General features: G+C 40.2%; 1 protein-coding gene and 1 long non-coding RNA gene across 2 annotated transcripts in view; both read left to right on the forward strand.

Moving 5' to 3' along the window:
* The first annotated feature begins 7,827 nt into the window (after positions 1-7,827).
* Positions 7,828-10,069, forward strand: LOC121091300. Its single transcript, XR_005828889.1, has 2 exons — positions 7,828-8,623; positions 9,884-10,069. It is a non-coding gene; the product is annotated as an uncharacterized LOC121091300 (long non-coding RNA).
* An 885-nt stretch (positions 10,070-10,954) lies between these two features.
* Positions 10,955-18,603, forward strand: part of PPP1R13B (protein phosphatase 1 regulatory subunit 13B) — a 69,057-nt gene continuing 61,408 nt past the window's right edge. The window contains exon 1 of the mRNA XM_040599742.1: positions 10,955-11,244. Within this exon, the coding sequence (XP_040455676.1) occupies positions 11,236-11,244 (9 nt within the window). The 5' untranslated portion in view covers positions 10,955-11,235. The remainder of the gene's footprint in view (positions 11,245-18,603) is intronic.

Consider the following 18,603-nt stretch of genomic DNA (forward strand, 5'->3'; position numbering starts at 1 on the left):
TTTTATGAAGGTTGCAGAATATTATTTCCTGTTTGTAATTCTTAGCACACAAATACCTGCAAAAGGTAAGGGAAGTAAAACTGGTGTGTAAATAATTCTTTGGTTTTTTCACTTGAGTAGGATACAGAACGAGGAAATAAACTTTCAGTCAATGCCTTGACTCAAAAGCAGAAATGAACACACCCATGATACGTAGCGCCTATAGTACTGCCTGTATATTTTCTGCTCCTCTATGGTGAAGCATACCAGTATAAAAGACAATAGAGGAAAGTTAGCTAAGGCATTATAACTGACTTTTTTATTTACAGTGAGGTGTGGAAGGAGTAATTGGGGTTTTTTTGCAGCACTAGTGTCTAGAGTGTAGCCGTAAGTAGAGAAGCATTGCAAAGGAATACCCTTGAAGCGAGTACTCTTAGAGTATGTGCCTTTTTTTTTCTAATTCGGCTAAGGTGACTTCTAAAGCTAGCTTAAAACAAAAAGGTTTCTTGTTCTATCTAAGTGTCTATATAGACAAGCCTCAGCTCCTGAACAAACCCATTTTCTATGGAAATGACTGTTTAAGATCATCTTTAATCCATGGAGGTAATATCATGATTCACAATTAAACACTGATGGGGGAAATGCTTACTGCATGTTGATGGATCATTCTATTCCATTTAGCTGGTGCCTCTTTATGTTGCTGACACTTCAAAATCAAGAGGATTACATGTAAACTTTATGTAGTAAAATAGTTCAGCAACTGTATTTTTCATTTGCTACCTGTAATAAGGCATCAGCACTGACAAAAACGGACTGTTTACTACATTTCTAGCATTGGTGGAAGAGCAAACTCCTGTAGAGGTTGAAAAGCCTCATCTAATTATTGCACCACCATCCTGACCAAGTTTTGCTGTGGTGGTGGTAATTTATTTTTTTTAAATCACCCAGAACATTAAAGCTTAGCAGTAGGAAGCTGTATTAATAATAGCAATGCTAATGCAAGATGTGGTCTTTTTACAGTACAAGCCCTTCTGTATTTGCCTCTCCATGCTGGCTCTTACAGCCAGGATTTTTCATTGTGGAACTCTGCGATTTCTAGAACATTTTCAAGTGTTGCCCTACAATTAGGAATCTCAGGGTATCCCCTGCATGCTAATAAAGTACTATGGAATACTCCAGGGAGCAGCAAAATACAGTCAGAGCCAAGGAAGCATTAGTCACAGGGCCCAACCTACTTAACCTCTTTAATGGCTAACTTGGGGGAAAAAAAACCAAATGTGTATTCATGGTAATTGGATGAGTAAAGTTGCCGGAAATGATCTAAAGGAACTAAAACAGCTGAACTAGTCTCCTGTTTATCTGAATCATGACAGCAAACTGTTTGTAGTACAAATACAGCCTGATACAGAGCTGGTATGCGTATTGTACTTTCAGTCCCCAAGGAAGGAAAAAGATCAGGTGCTTGTTAGACACAGGTGACTATATGTGACATCACCACCAGATGGCTGAAATGAAACTGAGGAAATCAACATGTGAAATGCATTGTTGCATTCACGGAAATCTGTAAAGCTACTAGGAAGGAAAGAATAGCAAGATGGAGATTCCCTGAGGCATTAAATATGTTGGTTAACAATTTGGTAATAGAGAAACGAGAAGTGACAAGATAGTGCTTGAACAGCAAGCTCTTCATACTATAATTCCATGACCTTTAGCAACTAACATTTAGCAGCTAATATTCTCTTTAAGAATATAAAGGCATGTGACTCCGATTTGGTAATTTAAGAAGAACTTGTAAACAAGAAATTCCTGTAATCTATTCTACTGCTGCAGGCAAACTACTTGGAAACAGTTACTCTCCCCTAACTCAGAATTAACTGCCCACCATAAGAATGGATTATTTGGAAGTTTCAATTAAATTCTGCTAAGGGTACTACAATGTCTTTAGTTGTGGTTTAACAGTGTGAGTTCTCTGGCACCTACACCAGCTTGTGGAGTTTCTACCCTTAACCCACAGTGCCTTTCATGGTTTTGCTGATACAACTATTTGTGAATCGGATCAGGTAATTTTTCCCCTCTAAAGTAATGAAAAAAGTATGGGGCGGGGGTGGGGTGGTGCAGGTTATGCTTTTATTTGGATCAATCTCCTGATCCTGTTCACAGCAAAGGTGCTCTATAATTTGCATTACAGCACACCACCACTAGTTTTTTGGCAGAAAAGCAGCAGCAGATGAGAATTTCTAGCTTCCCATTCACTCACCCAGCTTTCCTAAGTCACTGTGTCCCTTAAAATAATTTAAGGCAACTTTCTTCCTCATACCCAGCTGCACACATGATCAAAGTGCTGTCTCTCCCATAAGAACTGTCATCACTGTCAACACTCTGAGGAATAAAAAGAATGCAGAACTCCACCCTGTATACAAATCACAAATGTCAGCTTGGGCTTCAGCAAAGAGGCAGAACCTTGCTTCCTTCCTGTGTGACAGTGCACTGTTTTCTCAGGTTTATAGTATCACTTAATGGGGACAAATGAACAAGCAAATAGGGAACAGGGAGAAAAATTGTACCACGCTATCCTAATGCTCAGTACTTGCAGGAAGAATGCTTTTAGTAATAAAGGATAAATTCAGTAGTGGTTCTTTAAAATATATTATTGGTTGTCATTAAATGAAAATGCACTTTTAATTATTATGATCTTCAAAAACAATGTAATTTTTTTAAACTGATGTGACCTTTACCTATTTTATATCCATATCATCACAGTAACTTCAGCTAGCTACTGGAACAGACAATACAGATTTCTTCAGAGCTAATGAAGTGTGTTTGCGAGGAAATGTTAATAGGGATTATGTGGGTGGTAGAACTAGCAGCAGTATACTGAATGAATCCCATCTGTGATGACTACTGCCTACACAGATTTTTCCTGCAGTATCAGTTGTAGTCTTCATTTCTTGTTTTAACCTGTTGTGTTTAGCATGCTTTTGATAATATTAAGAATTGCTGCAATTAAGGGGGAATTCTTTAGGTATGAAGTAGAAACTGTTGTGAGGTATTTCATATGGAATGCTATATAAACAGGCAAAATGGCAAAACCGAAACTGAATACAAGTAGAGTATTATGGGAGGAGAAAGGAGACATTAATAAAACAGAACGTGAACAGGCATTTGGTGCAGGACCAAACATACAGGGAAGGATACCCTTTTTTGGGGGGAATCCAAACAAAACCATTTCCACTTAATTATAATTAACTTCATTACTTATCTTGAGGATATATATAGCAGTGTCAAGCTATACTTTTTTGCAGCACTATGATTAACTCTCTACTCTTGATGCTTCAGGTATACCTTTTAATTTAGTCTACTTGTACAGAAAAATATCCTTATTCAGATTCTCTTATACTTGACATTACAGTTCTCTCCTTATACTCCTTCTGTTGTGTTCCACAAATATCACACACAGCTTGAAAAGAAAATTGTTTTGGTCCCAATTAGGACCTCAGGACACTTATTTAAAATAATTAGCAAAAATTTACATTATGCATTTCTTTGAGTAAGCTAAGAATTGGAGTCATACCAGTTTTAACAAAGGATTTCACTCTTGTTTTAGTAAACACCAAGACAAATACTTTTCAGCATACTTTGATTTAGTTAGTTAATTCTTTTGGAATAATGCAACTAGAAAAGGAATCTTGTAAAAATATTTTTTACTTTGCTTTCAAATTATGTATTCTTATTAATGCTAACTATCACACACCTCTTTTTAAATTAAGGCTACTAATTTAAACATGTACTTGGGCCTGTCTAGGACAGAAACAGAAGGCAAGAAAAAATTGTGTAGAACTTTTACATAGCAATTGGAAGAAAAAGAGAAAAGATTCAAGTTACTTTACTTTGTGCTGTAGCTTGTCCATTTATAGAATAGAAATACTTGTTTTGAATTTGAGACATAAGTAATAAGCAAACCTTTAAAGTAGCATCTAATCATACCCAAGCAAGTAGGTTATTACTGTGTGTACTCCTTCAAGCTGAACACGTTCCTTTTCAGTCTTTCAAATCTGAGGTTCAGCTGCATCTTACGATACGTTATTTGAATAAATCAACTTAAAATAGATTCTAAACACATACCAGTGATAAATTTTCTACTGTCACTACTTCTAGGGTTTTTCACAAAATCATTTTCAATAGGGTCCCATCAGTGTCCTATACAATTCATCTCCCTTTACTGTTGACATTCTGTTTATGCAGCTGAGAACTGCAGTAAACCTTGTCATAGGATCACAACAGTAAAAATAAACATTATTCAGAAATATGTTTCTGGAGGATTACAAACAAAGGCACTCAAGAGACAAAATCATCTTGTGTCAATGTTCCCAGGACTAGAACATCATTACTCCACCTAGAACAGTTAGAAAGGGTGAACCTTAAGAGTCAGCAAGGCACAAACCCAGTATTTTTGTTTATAGCATGGAAAAAACATCACTGCAAATGGCTTAGATTACATCATCTGGTCAGACTATCTATGTGCATCTGCTCTTCTATAAAAATGCACTATTTAAAAAGTGTCTGTGATAGAAAAACTCAGATTGACAATAAATTGTGTACACCTGCATAGAAGACAGCCATTCTCTGACAATTTTGGTAATTAAAAAATGATCACTTAAGGTGTTGGGGTTTTTAACATATATATGTATAAAAGATACATACAGCACAGAAATGTTTTCTGTAGAGGTATATTTTAAATCATAACCATATCCTGTTTCACAGTGGTAATGGTGTTTAATTTAAACAGATTCATCAATACTCCATATTGTATTTTTGAAGGAAACCTACCTTGTGTATTTTGATCTGTAAGATCTGTGATGATTATACACACAAAAGCAGATAAGATTACATTCCTGGAAGTAACATTCCTTAATAATGTAGTTGTTTAAATACCAAGTATAAAGAGATTACTGGTTTTTTAAGTACACATTTAATTTGATTTATACTCCTAGTACGTGTGAGTATTCTTCCACTCAGAGATGTGTTTTTCTCTCCAAGCCTCCTTTGCACATCACCTTCTCTCAGTAATTGCTGAAAAACATCTTCCAGTATATCCCAGACTTCAGGATCAAGTAGAGGACTTTCCTAGTCTTCCCTTCCAAGCTGCAGTCCTTCCACCCATTACCAGGTACAACAGCAGGAAGCATGAGCTCCATAACATTGTACCTGCTACATGTTTTTTCTTATTAGATCTACTTACTTCAAGTAAGCTAACCAAGAAAAGACATACCCTAGAAGAAGATAGATATTTTAAATTACTGGGTTTGAATACGGAAATACAGTTTTAACAAGAAAACAAACCTCCATCTGATCCAGCAGTAAACATAAGGAAACAGACTGTTTTCAATTATAGTAAATAAAATAGTTGCCCACCTTAATCAAAGAAATGATGGTTAATATAAAAGTTGAAGATTAGCTGCATTAGGCTTTTAGCCAAGAGATGAAATACTTTAAATCACTTCATACAGAAATTGTTAAAAACACTTGAGTACTTGACTCACTGAATCGTGGCTGAGATACCTGAGAACAATTTTAGACTTAAGAGTAACAAACAAAATGGCTGGACTTAAAACATGACCCATCCTTTTTCCCTTCATACTTTAGCGAAGTGGTACACCCAAGATAAAAGTGGCACATAGAAAAGAGTGAAGGATTGACTTGTTACTCTATCCCCTCACTAATTAATGTTTCATCTAATAAACCATCATCTAGCTAGTCACATATACTTACACTCATCATGTAGAAAACTGATTGAAAATTTAAGAAAAAATATTCTTTTAAAGAAACACCTTGAGAGCCCAGATGACTGTAAGCCTAAAATTACATGCAGACAGAATCTCTCTCACCACATTTTGAGTTTTTGTTTTTCTCCACCCCTTCGAACATAGTTAATAGTTTCATCATTATAAATTACAGGGGAGCAGAACAAGATTTTCCATCTGTACAAGCAATGGTATGTAATGTCTTACAGAGCCGTATCTTCCATACAACATAAAAAATTAACAGTACCTATTAGTGTAAGAATTATATGAGTGTATAGCAACACATTCCCAATGAGGCCACAGCGTTCTCCACTAAGTACGCTCTTTTGCATCATGTGTATTGGATTAAGTGTACAATTTACGTTACTGTTTAAAGAAATTATATCTCTAATCCACCAACTGCAGGGCTGAAACACATGATGTATCGACACTCAAATCCCTAGGAAGTGCACACAGCTATGCTACGTACAGATCATACGGCTTCAGTCCTGCTTTAGTTGTACTCCTTTTCAGAATGATGCATTTAGTGGATTGCACTATGGAAACTTCAGAACATTAGTCATCTTGTCCAGCATAACATCGCTTTAGAATATTACAAAGTAGCGATGAAAAAGTATCTTTTTCCTGTTCACGTGTCTCAAATACTGTATACAAAACAGACATCAAAGTGTTTCCTTTAGATTATTACTTATAGTTTATCTCTGAACAGGTTTGGTGGTGTTTAAAATGCACTGGCTATATATGAATTCAGACATGGCAGCATATGACTGTTGTTCAGTATGAATTCCTTACTGTTGCAGCCTTAGGAAGTCAGCTTGATTCTGGAATGAAAGGTTACTTAAGGCCACAGTAAAAGTCAAAATACTTTTCCTTTACATGTACACACTTACTTCACAGAGTACTTCACTCAAGATTTTAGGCTACTTGCTATGAAACTCTCGTTGAAATACTGAGTTGTTTTGTTTGTATCACCTGTTACATAGCTCTGCACCTTTAACTGCCTGGCAAGTTAGAAATACTTCTGTGACTCAACTTATAAAATTGCTTACCTGCTCACGGCCAGTTCCTCCTGCATTACAGCAAATGCAAAATGTAATTTTTGAAAGGAGAGTTGTATTCTGTAATAAAGTAATCCACTCATCTATTTAGAAAGGACAGGTTGGGTTTTTTTGGTAATACACATACACAAAAATCCCCGACACTCCTACCCATACTCGCTTTGTAGAGATTTTGTTCTGCCAGATGTGAGGAAACCCATCCTAACTGTAGCCATCCAAAAGTTTGCTCTCTAATCTGAGCCAGTCATCCAGGCTCCATCTTAAATCAATAGAGAGATAGGCACCTTCAAAGACCAAGAGATTTAGATAGTGGGATGGGTATCTCAGTGTGGAATGAGTTGCCTGCAGAACTGCCTCTCCCCTTTCCCTCCCCATCCCTATGTATCTATAGAAGGAGCCTAGATGAGTGAGTGAGACTAGGCGCCTAACTCCTACATTACTATAGCTGGGTAAGATGGATCCCACCCTAAATGTCCGACCTCTTGAGACTTTCTGGCTATAAATAGAAGTACCTGTTATTTAAAATAAAACCACATGAAAAGAAAAAAAATTACATTAATTAAAAATACTTATTTTCCTGTGACACTTCCAAAGCCTGAAAAAAAATTTCCTATGCTCCAAAAAGCATCTTAGCAAGTTACTGTAAAACTGAAGAAAACTTGGATCTCAGAAGGTAGGAAAGCTCATTTTCCTCCTTCTGTCTATTCACAAAAAAGGAGTAGGAGAGATCCAGACCTGCTATTTTAAAAACTTTATAAACATCTACATTTGAAAGTCTTGCTAGAAGATACTTACAAAGCACAAGTGGGAACTGGGACTTCCATCAAGGATAATGATGTGCATGATCAAATATGATGCCTGCCAAATTATTAATTGCAGTTACTATCTCCCTTTTTCAATAAATCTAGGCTAATACAAATTATAACAAAATATATTTTTATTATATTTTTTGTATAAAATTATAACAAAATACATATAAGAAATTATACAAAATACAAAACATTTTGATAACTTTTCTCTATGTACCCATAAATTTCAAGTATTTTATCAAAACACAGTTTATACATTTCAATCGAATTTCAATTTCTAGCTAAACACAAGCTCAGCACAGATCTCAAAAACTAACCATACCATAAATAAGAAACATAATTTTTTGATGTTGTGAATTGAATAAATACCTGTTAAGCTACAGTGGCTTCAATTTCTAAAGGTACGTAGTATTGCTGGTCTTTTTAAGAACCAAGAGGATCGTAAAAAATATTTGCATAACATGTTTTAATACTTATACCAACAAATAAGCACAAATCCTTTCCTTTAAAAAAAGGCTGATAACATTACAGCACCTCTCACAACAGCAGTGTATTTGGAAACAAATAATTTAGGTTCTGTATCTCTGGCTTTATCTGCTTCCATAACCAAATTCTCTTACCTTATCTTCTTAGGCATTCCTCAGATCATGACTGCTACCATACAACTTCACTTAACTAAGGCAGGCAACTAACTTGTAGATATCACTGGCCCCTTTGGCTAAGCAACATTTCTACAAAGTTGGACTAGTCATTTGGTATGGAAACGCATAGGCAATCGGGGGGTGGGGGGAATTCTACATTACTACAAGTGACCTTTGTCCTGCTCACAGAAGAAAAAAACAGTTGTAGTTTTAAGGTGGAATTGGAATCAGAAGATTTTGAATGGCTGCTCTGTTCCTTGACGGCTGAAAGAGCGGTTCCCGAGAAGATTCTTCTGTGGGAGAGGAGATGTGTTGGTTAACTTGCCACACTGCAGGTAGAGGTTTGTCTTACACTTCGTAAATATTGGTTAGTTGGGGTTTTTTTTCTTTCCTATTTCTGATGGGTTGGGATAAGACAAATGGGGTTTTTTTCAAGGAAAGCAAAAATAGGATTAGGAACAGACTTGCATATAAAGTATGTACTGTACCTTTTGAAGACATTTCCTCTTTAGTCCACAGTATCCAGTCAGTCTGGTTGCTGCATTGGCTGAAGCTGCATATGCCAAAAGCAACACAAGTTCGACAGACTTTTTTTACTAAAGACCATTATTCCAACAGAGGCTTTACGTGGAGGAGTGCCTGCCTTCGCAGCACCGATTGTCTGCACCATAATCTCCCACTCTTCATTTTGTCAGCATTCCTGCTATTGCCATGGAGAAATAATAGTGGAGTAATATTTATAGTATGTTAGTTTTTATTATCAGTCACTGAAAACAGGGATGTCAGCTATAAAGTATACCTGCAAAGATATTATAGACCCTCATTTAACAATCGCTGGGAAAAATCTGAACTGGTTAATGAGAAAGACTGAAATTTTTAAGGAACATGAGTGACAAATGGTGCACATTTTTCTTGTTAAAATTAGAATTTCACCACAAATAGTAAGAGGACAAGTAAATTTCTATTCACTGCTGTCCTTTTATTCAGTAAATTCAGTATTAGTTTGATGAAGATATTTTTTTTTCTTAAGATCTATAACTATGAGCACGTTATAGCCTGTTTCATTGCTGGTCAGCCTAGTTGCAGGGTTAATGCTACCATTTTAAGTAGACCTTGGGAGTTCTCTGTTGGGTCTGAAGTATATAGCCTTACCTATGCTGTTTCCTAAGCTGTGCGTGCCAGGTAGAATCACAGTTCACAAGAAACTAAGTATGACAATAGTGTTACTGTCAGCGAGTAGCACTCTGAATAGTACTAGCAAAATAATTTTAAACTGACAAAGTATTATCTTGTGATGCTTATAGTTTTTTTCCCACAGGACCAATCTATTAAAAGAAGCAGAAGCTTTGAGCTATCACAAAACTGACACCAGAGCCTGCCAATACACTGACAAGGATACACAATGAAATCTTAGGCACATACATATTTTTTAAGAATCTACAGTTATCTGTTATAGAATCTTACATTAATGGGTTACATTTAACACACAAGCTCATATGTGAGACTAATATGCTATTATCACTTACCCTCAAAGTCTTACACAAATACTATCTAAGCTCTCACAACTTTGCAAGTTACCATTTTTTCCCTCCTAGCTGAGATGTGTCACAATGTTCTACAAACGAAGTAACAAAAGACTGGAAACCAGCCATTTACAGAAACACATGGACCTACCCAATGCTCCAACTATTTTGTAGATGAGGATTTAAGTCTCGGCAATATGAAATTTGTCTACATTGCGTGTGCTGCAGTACTAACATATGGCGATGTTTTGACTTACAGTCGAGCTTGACTCCTTCCAAGCTGTTAACTTTCATCTTGGTGTTGTAGCTCTACAGAATGAGCTTTCCAGCAGGAGAGCACGTCTCAGGGGAGCCCAGCACCAGGGTGCTGGACACCACCACCTTCGCGCCGGCTCTGAAAGGCAGTTCAGTGCATCGCACCGGTCTCACAGTAACGCGGGGGGGAAGGGACGGTAAAACACAGGCGACGCCAGACACGACGTTATTTAGCCACCAGGAACAGCGAGGCACCAAGGTGTGTTTCCGTGGCCCTCGACTAGCTGTGGAAGCGGCCTCCCCGGCGCGCCCCCTCCCACGGGAGACACCACCGCCTCCGCGTTACCGCCGCCAGGCCCCGCACGCCGGCGCCCCGCTCCTCCACGCCCCAGCCGCTCACCCCCTTAGCGGCGGGGCCGGGCCGGACGGAGCCGCCCCGCATTCCCCGCATTCCGGGGGCAGAGAGCGCCCAGGGCCGCTGCCCCTTCCTCCAGCCCCAGGGCCCAGAGGAGGCGGCGCTCGCCGGGGGCCCGGCCCGGGGGCAGGGCAGCACAGCACCGGCGGGAAGAGACCGGGCTGGGAGCGGGGCCGCGGGAAGAACCGGCGAGGCGAGGCCCACGCGAAACACGGAGCTGGGGGAGCGGTGGGGGCGTCACGGCGGGTGCGCGAGGGGAACGCACCGCCAGCGCGGCGCCGAGGGGAGGACCCGCGCGCCCCGGCCCCGCGCGGCGCACCGCGGTCACGTGCGACACCGACGCGCGCGTCCTACGCAGCTCCCGCCCCCCCCCTCGGCCGTGCGCGCGCGTCCCGCCACTCCGCCCCCGGCTCTTCCCGCCTCGGCCAATGAGGGCGCGGCGGCGGTTAACCCCTGGCTGGGCGGCGCGGCGCGGGCGGAGCGGCAGCAGGAAGCGCCGAGGGAAGCAGGCAGGCCGGCAGGCAGGCCGCCGCCGCCGCGCTGAGAAGGAGGAGGGGGGTTGGGAGCCCGGCCGCCGCCGACTTCGCCTCTTCCTTCCGCCCACTGTGGGGAGCGAGGCGCACGGGAGGCACCTGTCACAGCCGCCAGGGCGAGCGCGGCGTCCTCCACGGTCAGAGGCGGCGGCGGTGGCAGGAGAGGCCCGGCACGGCACAGCGGCAGCCTCGGTGGGGCTGGCAGGGGGACGGCTGCGGAGATGATGCCGGTGAGTGGGAAGGGGCTGAGTTCGCGCCGTCGCCTTCCCGGCCCGGCGCCGCTCTGCCGGGCGGTGGGACGCCTTGCCTTTTCCTGCGGGGCCGGCGGCAGCGGATGGACTGCGCGGCGCCGCCGTCATCCCTGCCCGTGCCCCGGCCAGCCGGGGCAGAGGGCGACGGTGCTGCGGAGGCGCCGTCAGGCTCCCCGCTGGGGGTGGGGCCGCGGGCCCCCGCCGGCTCCGTCTTGTGGGGAGACGCGAGCTGCTCCCGCCCCTCCCCTCCGCGAGGGGCTGCCTCCCCCCCCCCGCCGGCCGAGCCGCTCTCGACGTTGCACCGGCCGTGACAGGTCGAGGGCCGCGTCCCCCGGGCTCCGCTCTCGCCCTCTGCCTGACAGGGCTCCTTCCCCGCCCCCCGGCGCCGTCTTGCGCCCGCGGCAGTTTCGGCGGGGGGCAGCGGGAGGCGCAGGTTTCGGCGGCGGGGTATCGGCCGGCGGGCGGACCGGCTGCTGGCTGCCCGGGCCCGGTGCGACGCGTGGGTGGGTTCCCTGTGTTTGCGTGAGTGGGTGTGCGGCGGGGGGGATGTTTGTTTATTTTGGGTTTTCCCTTCCAAACGCCGATTCTCGGCCGCCCGGGCGTGCGGAGGGTTCATCGGTCCCGGGGCAGGCGGCTCCGGCCCTTCGGCCGCTTGTCAGGCGAGTGCAGGCGGCGGCTTCATTTCAGCCTCGCCACCTCCGAGGGAAAGGCGGGCTCCCTCCTCGGTTTGTGCCAGCTCTTTTGTGAAACCGTCGCATATTTATCGAGGATAAAGCCTTTCATTTTCCCGCAAACAACCTTGATTGTCTTCTGTGACAGAATCTCCCTCGGTTTCCTGCCCCTCTTCTTCCCGCCCCCTTTCGCGGCGGGCTGGTGCGGCGGTCGGGAGTTCTCGATGACTGTTCGTTTTATGACAGGATCCTCAGAGACCGAGTAACGAGCAATTACGTTCTTCTTGTTGATTTCTTTCAAACGCTGTTTGATCTCAGTGTGGGTTTGTGAGATAGTCCCTTGTATGGACTGTCTCCCATGTTTTCTCCAATTCCAGTAGAAATGAGGTTTTTATTTACAGTTCCTCTGCAGTGTTTGCAACCGAAGCACTGCAGCAGAGTGCTGCTCGGTGAGAATATGAAAGACGTCTTTTACAAAATTTTATTGCTTTAACTTTGTTTCGTGACTGAGAGGAGGAAATAAATAGCTCAAACTACCTGTACTCTTCAGTCTGAAATTGTACATCTAGTGTTTAAAAACCAGCTGTTACGACAAGCTTTTTAACCTGATGTACTCTTCCAGCTGCTGGGTACCAGTATACTCTGTTGATACTTTATGAGAATTTCAGTTTGCTAGGCACCCTAGAAACCAGCAACAAAGTTCACTGAGTTTCAGACTTGTTACATAAACATACCGATGTCAGCTTGTACAAACAAAAAGGTGACTGTCAGATTTTCCAGCTTCCATCGCAACTTGGGTTATGCTTTACATTCATAAAATTCTTACTGAAAGCATAACATGCCAATCACAGGCTGAGCCAGAGGAAATGTATTTGCTTCCCATTACTAACACATGTGTAGGTTTTAGGCTAATGGGATAACTTTCGTAGAGCAGTGATGGGCTTCCTATAAGAAGGGGTTTTTTACCTATTTGGGTGTTTCTGCGAGTGTCTTCTGTTACCGTTGTGGTTGTTTAAATGTAGCAGTTGTTTCTGCTTATTGGAAGGTGGTGTAAGATTCAGGCTTTTTATTATGTTTTTGAAACACACTTCAAAGCATTTTTAATACTGACAGCTGAATTTTAATGAAAACAAATTACCTTGCTGCAGTGGTAGTAATGTTGCAGATTACAGCTTACTTAGTATAGATCCTAAAATAATAAATATTTTACTTTTCCAAAGAGCTTTTAGATGCTGTTATGGACAGTCTATCATAAGGTAGTTGAGAATATGTATATTTAAATGGATGCTGTGACAGTGCCTTTAGTCTTCTGGTTTCTCATCCCAGCTATTTTATTTTTGGACTGTAAGGACGAATAAAACAACTCCATTTATTGGAATAACAAACATATAATATCAAAGTAATGTGAACATATGGCTGTAGAACTTGACCAAATGTTTTGGGTTTTTTCCTTGAGATTCTGTGTTCTGAAAAGGGAAAAGCTAGGGATCTAATTTGTTAGTGATGGAATTCCTTGAATTAATCATCATAGAAGCTTTTTTCTTCCCTGATTCTGTTTTGGTTTTGTTTGGTGGTTTTAGAAGTGTATAATAGCAAGAGGAGTGACTTTAATACTGGTAGACTTGAACTGTTGTAACAAGTGGGTATCCCTCCAGTTTTGTGTCCACAAATTAAAATGAGAAGTTATCAAACTTTCTAGTTTCTTAAGACTTGCATTTATCAGATTTGAAGTAATTGATTGAGGCCATTTTTTGATTGGTAATTTTTTTACATGCTGTACAACCGTTTTTGAGAATGAAGACATATCTGAAGTGTAGAAAATAGAATTACTGTTTTCCTCTTTTCTTGTGTTTTGTTAGTAGTGATTCCCACCCCCTCACCTTCCCAGGAAACAGGATTACTTCTAAGAGGTTTTTATCAATTATGATTTCTTTTGTAACCAGGATACCTCCCTCTTTGTTCTTTAGCATCCTTTCCATATAAGTTCATAGTTCTTATTCTACTTTGCTTTTGAAGAATATAAAAATAACTATATTCGTGGTCCTGGACACAGTTGGGCTTCAAGAAGTAATAATGATGAGGACTGCACTTTTCGCACTTGTTGTTTTTTGCTTTGCTGACAAGGCACATCTATCATAAACCCTTTCACTGCCTTCAGGACATAAGGGCTATGTATATGAGGAGCTTATGATGCAACACTGAATATCACCTCTACTAAGGAACCTGCTAAAAGAGTTGCTATAAGTATGCCTTGAATATAGTGATGCTTTTTTTACTGAGAAAAGAATTAATATTTGTTGCATTCTTAGAATAAAATGTGCAAACCCAGAACTCTGTGATAGTCTTCCAAACAGGAAATGTTTTGCATTAAAACAGCCATGGTTGTATTTTGTTTGTTTGCAAAAATATTATGGATATAGGTCCTCTTTCAGCCACATAATCTGTACCTTGTTTGTAGGAGCCTAATTATCTTTTTTGGGGGGGGACGACGACTTTGGATTTTATCTTTGTAAGAGTGTTGGAAATTTTTCCTTTAAAATGCAATTGATGTTTTTTCTTCTTGGATGGTAGTTCCAAAATTGTTTCTGCTGACAAGTATTAGCCATATTTCTTGGACACTAGGGTACAGACAAGAAAAAGTCACGTATGAGGAACACTGTTTTCCTAATTAAGAAGAGATGCAGTAGAAGAAGGAACTGCTACAGTTGAGAAGCATATAATGCTTCCTATTTCTTACCAAAATTTTGGGTATCCTTCTTTTACAGCATGTGCATGGTAACATATCGCGTCAAAGGCAGAGAACTACGTAGAGTCTGTACACCATCAGTAAAGTGGTAAGAGAGGTGATGGTGGATGCTGTGTAAGAGATTCAGTCCATCACAATTCCTTAGGTGGAATAGCTAGTATTGCATATTCCCCTAACACCTATTGCTGCAGAGCTTTTCTGGTTTTCCCTTTAACTTAATTGGGAGAAATTAATATCAGTGAGATTGCAGCCAGCATTCACGTTTTTGAACTCATCTACGAGGAACCTTGTGGGACTTTGTATGAGGGTTAGAGTCAAAGACCTTTTGGGCCTGTCTGTTTTTGTGTAGGGTCATGTGGTTGTGTTTGTTGTTTTAATAGAAGTGAGAGTGAAAAGTTTGGAGACTGTTTAGTAATTTTTTTTTAGTTAATTTTGTGTGACTGCAGGTCTTCAAAGAAGATCATGACATGCATATTTTATGTTAGACTAGACAATATACAAATGGATATCAAGTATTACAGTGTGCATTAATATCTTAATTGCTATATACGTTCCTGACCTATGAGGACAGATTACATGACTGATAAAACACAAACCAAAGATGGGTATTTGCGGTAGTTATTTTTGAATTAAGCTATCTTCCAGATGAATTAAGAATAAGGGTTTTTGTTTTTTGGTGGTGGTTGGTTGGTTGGTGATTTTTTTCCCAAATGGGTACACATTTGTGATGTATTCAGTCTAAAACCTTTCCCCAAAAGTCCAAAGTGGGCATTGCTTACTCCGAACTTAAAGCAAAAATACTTTCAGATGTGCGCACTGTTCTCTTCCCTTAGCAGGGTCACTACTAACACAATTCTGTGTTGTAAAAGTCTAAAGGAAGATATGTCACTTCAATACGTTTAAATAATATTAGGAATTTTCAGTGATGTTGAGATAAATTATTTTGCAATTAATTCAGAGTGGTAAAGTTACCAGCAATACTGATACCATCCTTGTTTGCTGAGTAAATATGAACTGACTGTAGAGAATAATTTGCAAGTTTATCAGCCATTATTAATGGAGTTATTTATTGCAACAAAGCTTAAAGGCTATTTCATGGGTTTTTGGATCACGTCACTGGTTTTTTAGGATGACCAAATATAGCGTGGTCAATGTTAAAAATAAAGTTCATCAGCTTCACCATGTCAGTGAAAAGTACTATTCATAGGCTACTCTGATAATAGAGTATTTATATATCTTTAATAGATATGTGTGTATTCTAATGAAACATATGAGAAAATGTTGAGAGAAAGGATACTATATATAAATTTCTTTTAATATATTAACATAAATGAGATTTTTACCTGTTGTAGAGTTTAGAGAGAATAGGTATTTATTTAACAACAAAATTCCATTCCACCAGATTGAGTTATGTTAATCTAACAAATCCAGGTTTGATGTGAAATATATTATTTAAAAACATTGTAATTTATTCTTTTATTTATATTAAGATTGCATTCAGCTGTGAAACTACCCCCACTATGCTAAGAGTTGTTCATACATGGGATAAAGATAGTGCCTTTTTTTAAGAATTTACCATTATTAAAGTCACAGCTCACAGTTGTTACCTTTTCAAATGTACAGGGGGTTTTAGGTCTAATTTTTTCTCCTTATAAGCCAGTGCCATCTTCAAAAATAAAAAATAATTGTTGAGAATGGAGGTTTGAAGAAGCAAACAAGTTACTACCTAACTGGAGGGGGTGTAGGATGGTGGTGGTGGTGTGTCTTGCTTGCTTTCCATCATGAGTCACTGGTGGAATTTACAAGTCTTATGAGTTTGTCTAAATTAAAAGCTTAGTATTACCGTACATTAATTACTAGCACAGGATAGCTCAGAATACTTCAACTCTAGCTGAATATGCTGGCCTGAGATATAGGAGATTCAGTCTTGGGCTCGTGTCAGACCCCAGCAAAATGAGATTATTTTTGAGATTTTTTTTTTTCCTCTTAAATTGGAAAACTATGTTGTTAGGTAATTTCAGATATCATCTAAATCGTTCTTCACTTACAAACAGCTTTTCCATTGCTCTTGAATCCTGTGTCTTCCAGATTCTTAAATGATAAGATTTTAAAGTAAATAAATATTATGAAGTATTAGTTTTAACATCTCAGGTTGGTGCATTTTTCTGGTAGTTTTGAAATCTGTCATTAAAATCAGTTAAACTTGGAAGCATGTAATAATCTCTAATGTATTAGGCAGTTTATCTGTGGAATGTACTCAGTGTTTTGAGGTTCTGGAAGCAGGTTTTTTTATGACAGAATAATAGAATTATGTGTTGCAATAAGAGACACCATCTTTTGGAATCAGATTTCTGTGTCAAAAGCGACAAAGCATAAATTCTATATTAACTCAAAGGACAAGCAAGAATATGAAATGCTTAGTGGAGGAAAAGAATTGTTTTGAACATCAATTTTCAGTCACTTCACCTAGATTTGAGGTCAGTCTATGCGTTTTCTTAAATCTTGGTTAGAAGCAAGTACATATAATCTTGCTTGTGTCACAGAGTGCAGGTTTATCATTGTGGTGCAGTAGGATGTTGGAGCAACTGAATTCCTTTCAGGGCTGAGGTTTCACAATAGGGATGAGCTGGGTTAACCATTTCCTGTGGCCAGTGGAAGAGGCTGTTTCCTCTTCCTTGCTGCTCATTCCCACCATTTGCTTTGAATGGACTGCACTGCTTGCCTCAGTAGACTGAACCAGGTCACTAAAAATGTGAAAAATAGTTGTATCCAAAGAATGCTGAAGAGATATCTGTACATGGTATGCCTTTGTTTTGCCTTTTTTTTTCTTTTTTCCTTTCTTTTTTGTTGTTGTTTTCCTGCCAGGTTAGTGCATTAAATCAGCTTACATTGTCATGTCCGTGTTCATGCAGGAGGGAGCAGACCACTTGGCTGAGATAACAGAGAAGGTGATAGGGAAGTGGAATCCCTCCCTTTGAGTATTTTTGTTTCTTCAGTTTAGTTTATTGTGGAGCTGTGCCCCAGGCAACAATATTTTGAATTTTGTTCTCTGGCTACTTAGCAGGTGAGTAGAACAGTGAAATGAAACTAAGATCTCTGCAGTGCAGTAACAGTGTTACTCCAGAGATAAGTTATGGTTTCACCAGACTTCACATCTTTATTGCGTATCCAGTAACACTTTACATTTTCCATGAAACAGGAGAAGGTAAGGAATATTGGTTTTTTAGTAAAATATGTGGTCTTTTGGGAAATCTTGAGAAACAAATATAAAGTTGGGACCAAAAAAAAAGGAAAAACAGTAAAACTTAGATAGCAGTTGCTAGTCTGCCATCTTTTTTCCCCCCACTTTGCAGTATTACATTCCTTCTGATTTCTGCCCATTATTTGATTATCCTCTAAGATTCATAGTGTGATTTAGCATAGTTCTTCAGTAGTGGAAGTAAAATTAGGATATTTTTTTTTGGTGGTGGTTTCAAATTCATTGCTTTGCGTAGAAGCAGAGTTCTAATTATGTGTGAGGAGACTAGCTATAATACCATTTTATTTAAGGAATTCCAAATTAATCAGGAAGCAATCTAATCTAAACTTGCATATGTTGCAGACACTGTATTTAACCTGTGTATCCTTATGTCTACTTTAAGTTGACGAAAGGATTTCAGCTTGCACATGACTAAAGTACTGTTTATAAATTGAGAACAGGGGAAACTGAGGCTTCAGTTTTGATGTCACTGCAGGGGCTGCCGTAGTCCTGCCTCCCTGCTGCCCCCTCTTTTTTATCGGCTCTGGTATTTATCTGATTCTGTGCTGAGCTGTTCCAGCATGCAAACTCAGCAGGAAGTTGTTTGTTTTTTTTTTTAACCCCAGGATACTTTTCTGCCAGCTGAGCACACTGAAACCAACTCATTGCAGGGTCAGATAAGC

This window comes from Falco naumanni, chromosome 7 (assembly GCF_017639655.2).
Source record: "Falco naumanni isolate bFalNau1 chromosome 7, bFalNau1.pat, whole genome shotgun sequence".
Taxonomy (NCBI): Eukaryota; Metazoa; Chordata; class Aves; order Falconiformes; family Falconidae; genus Falco; species Falco naumanni.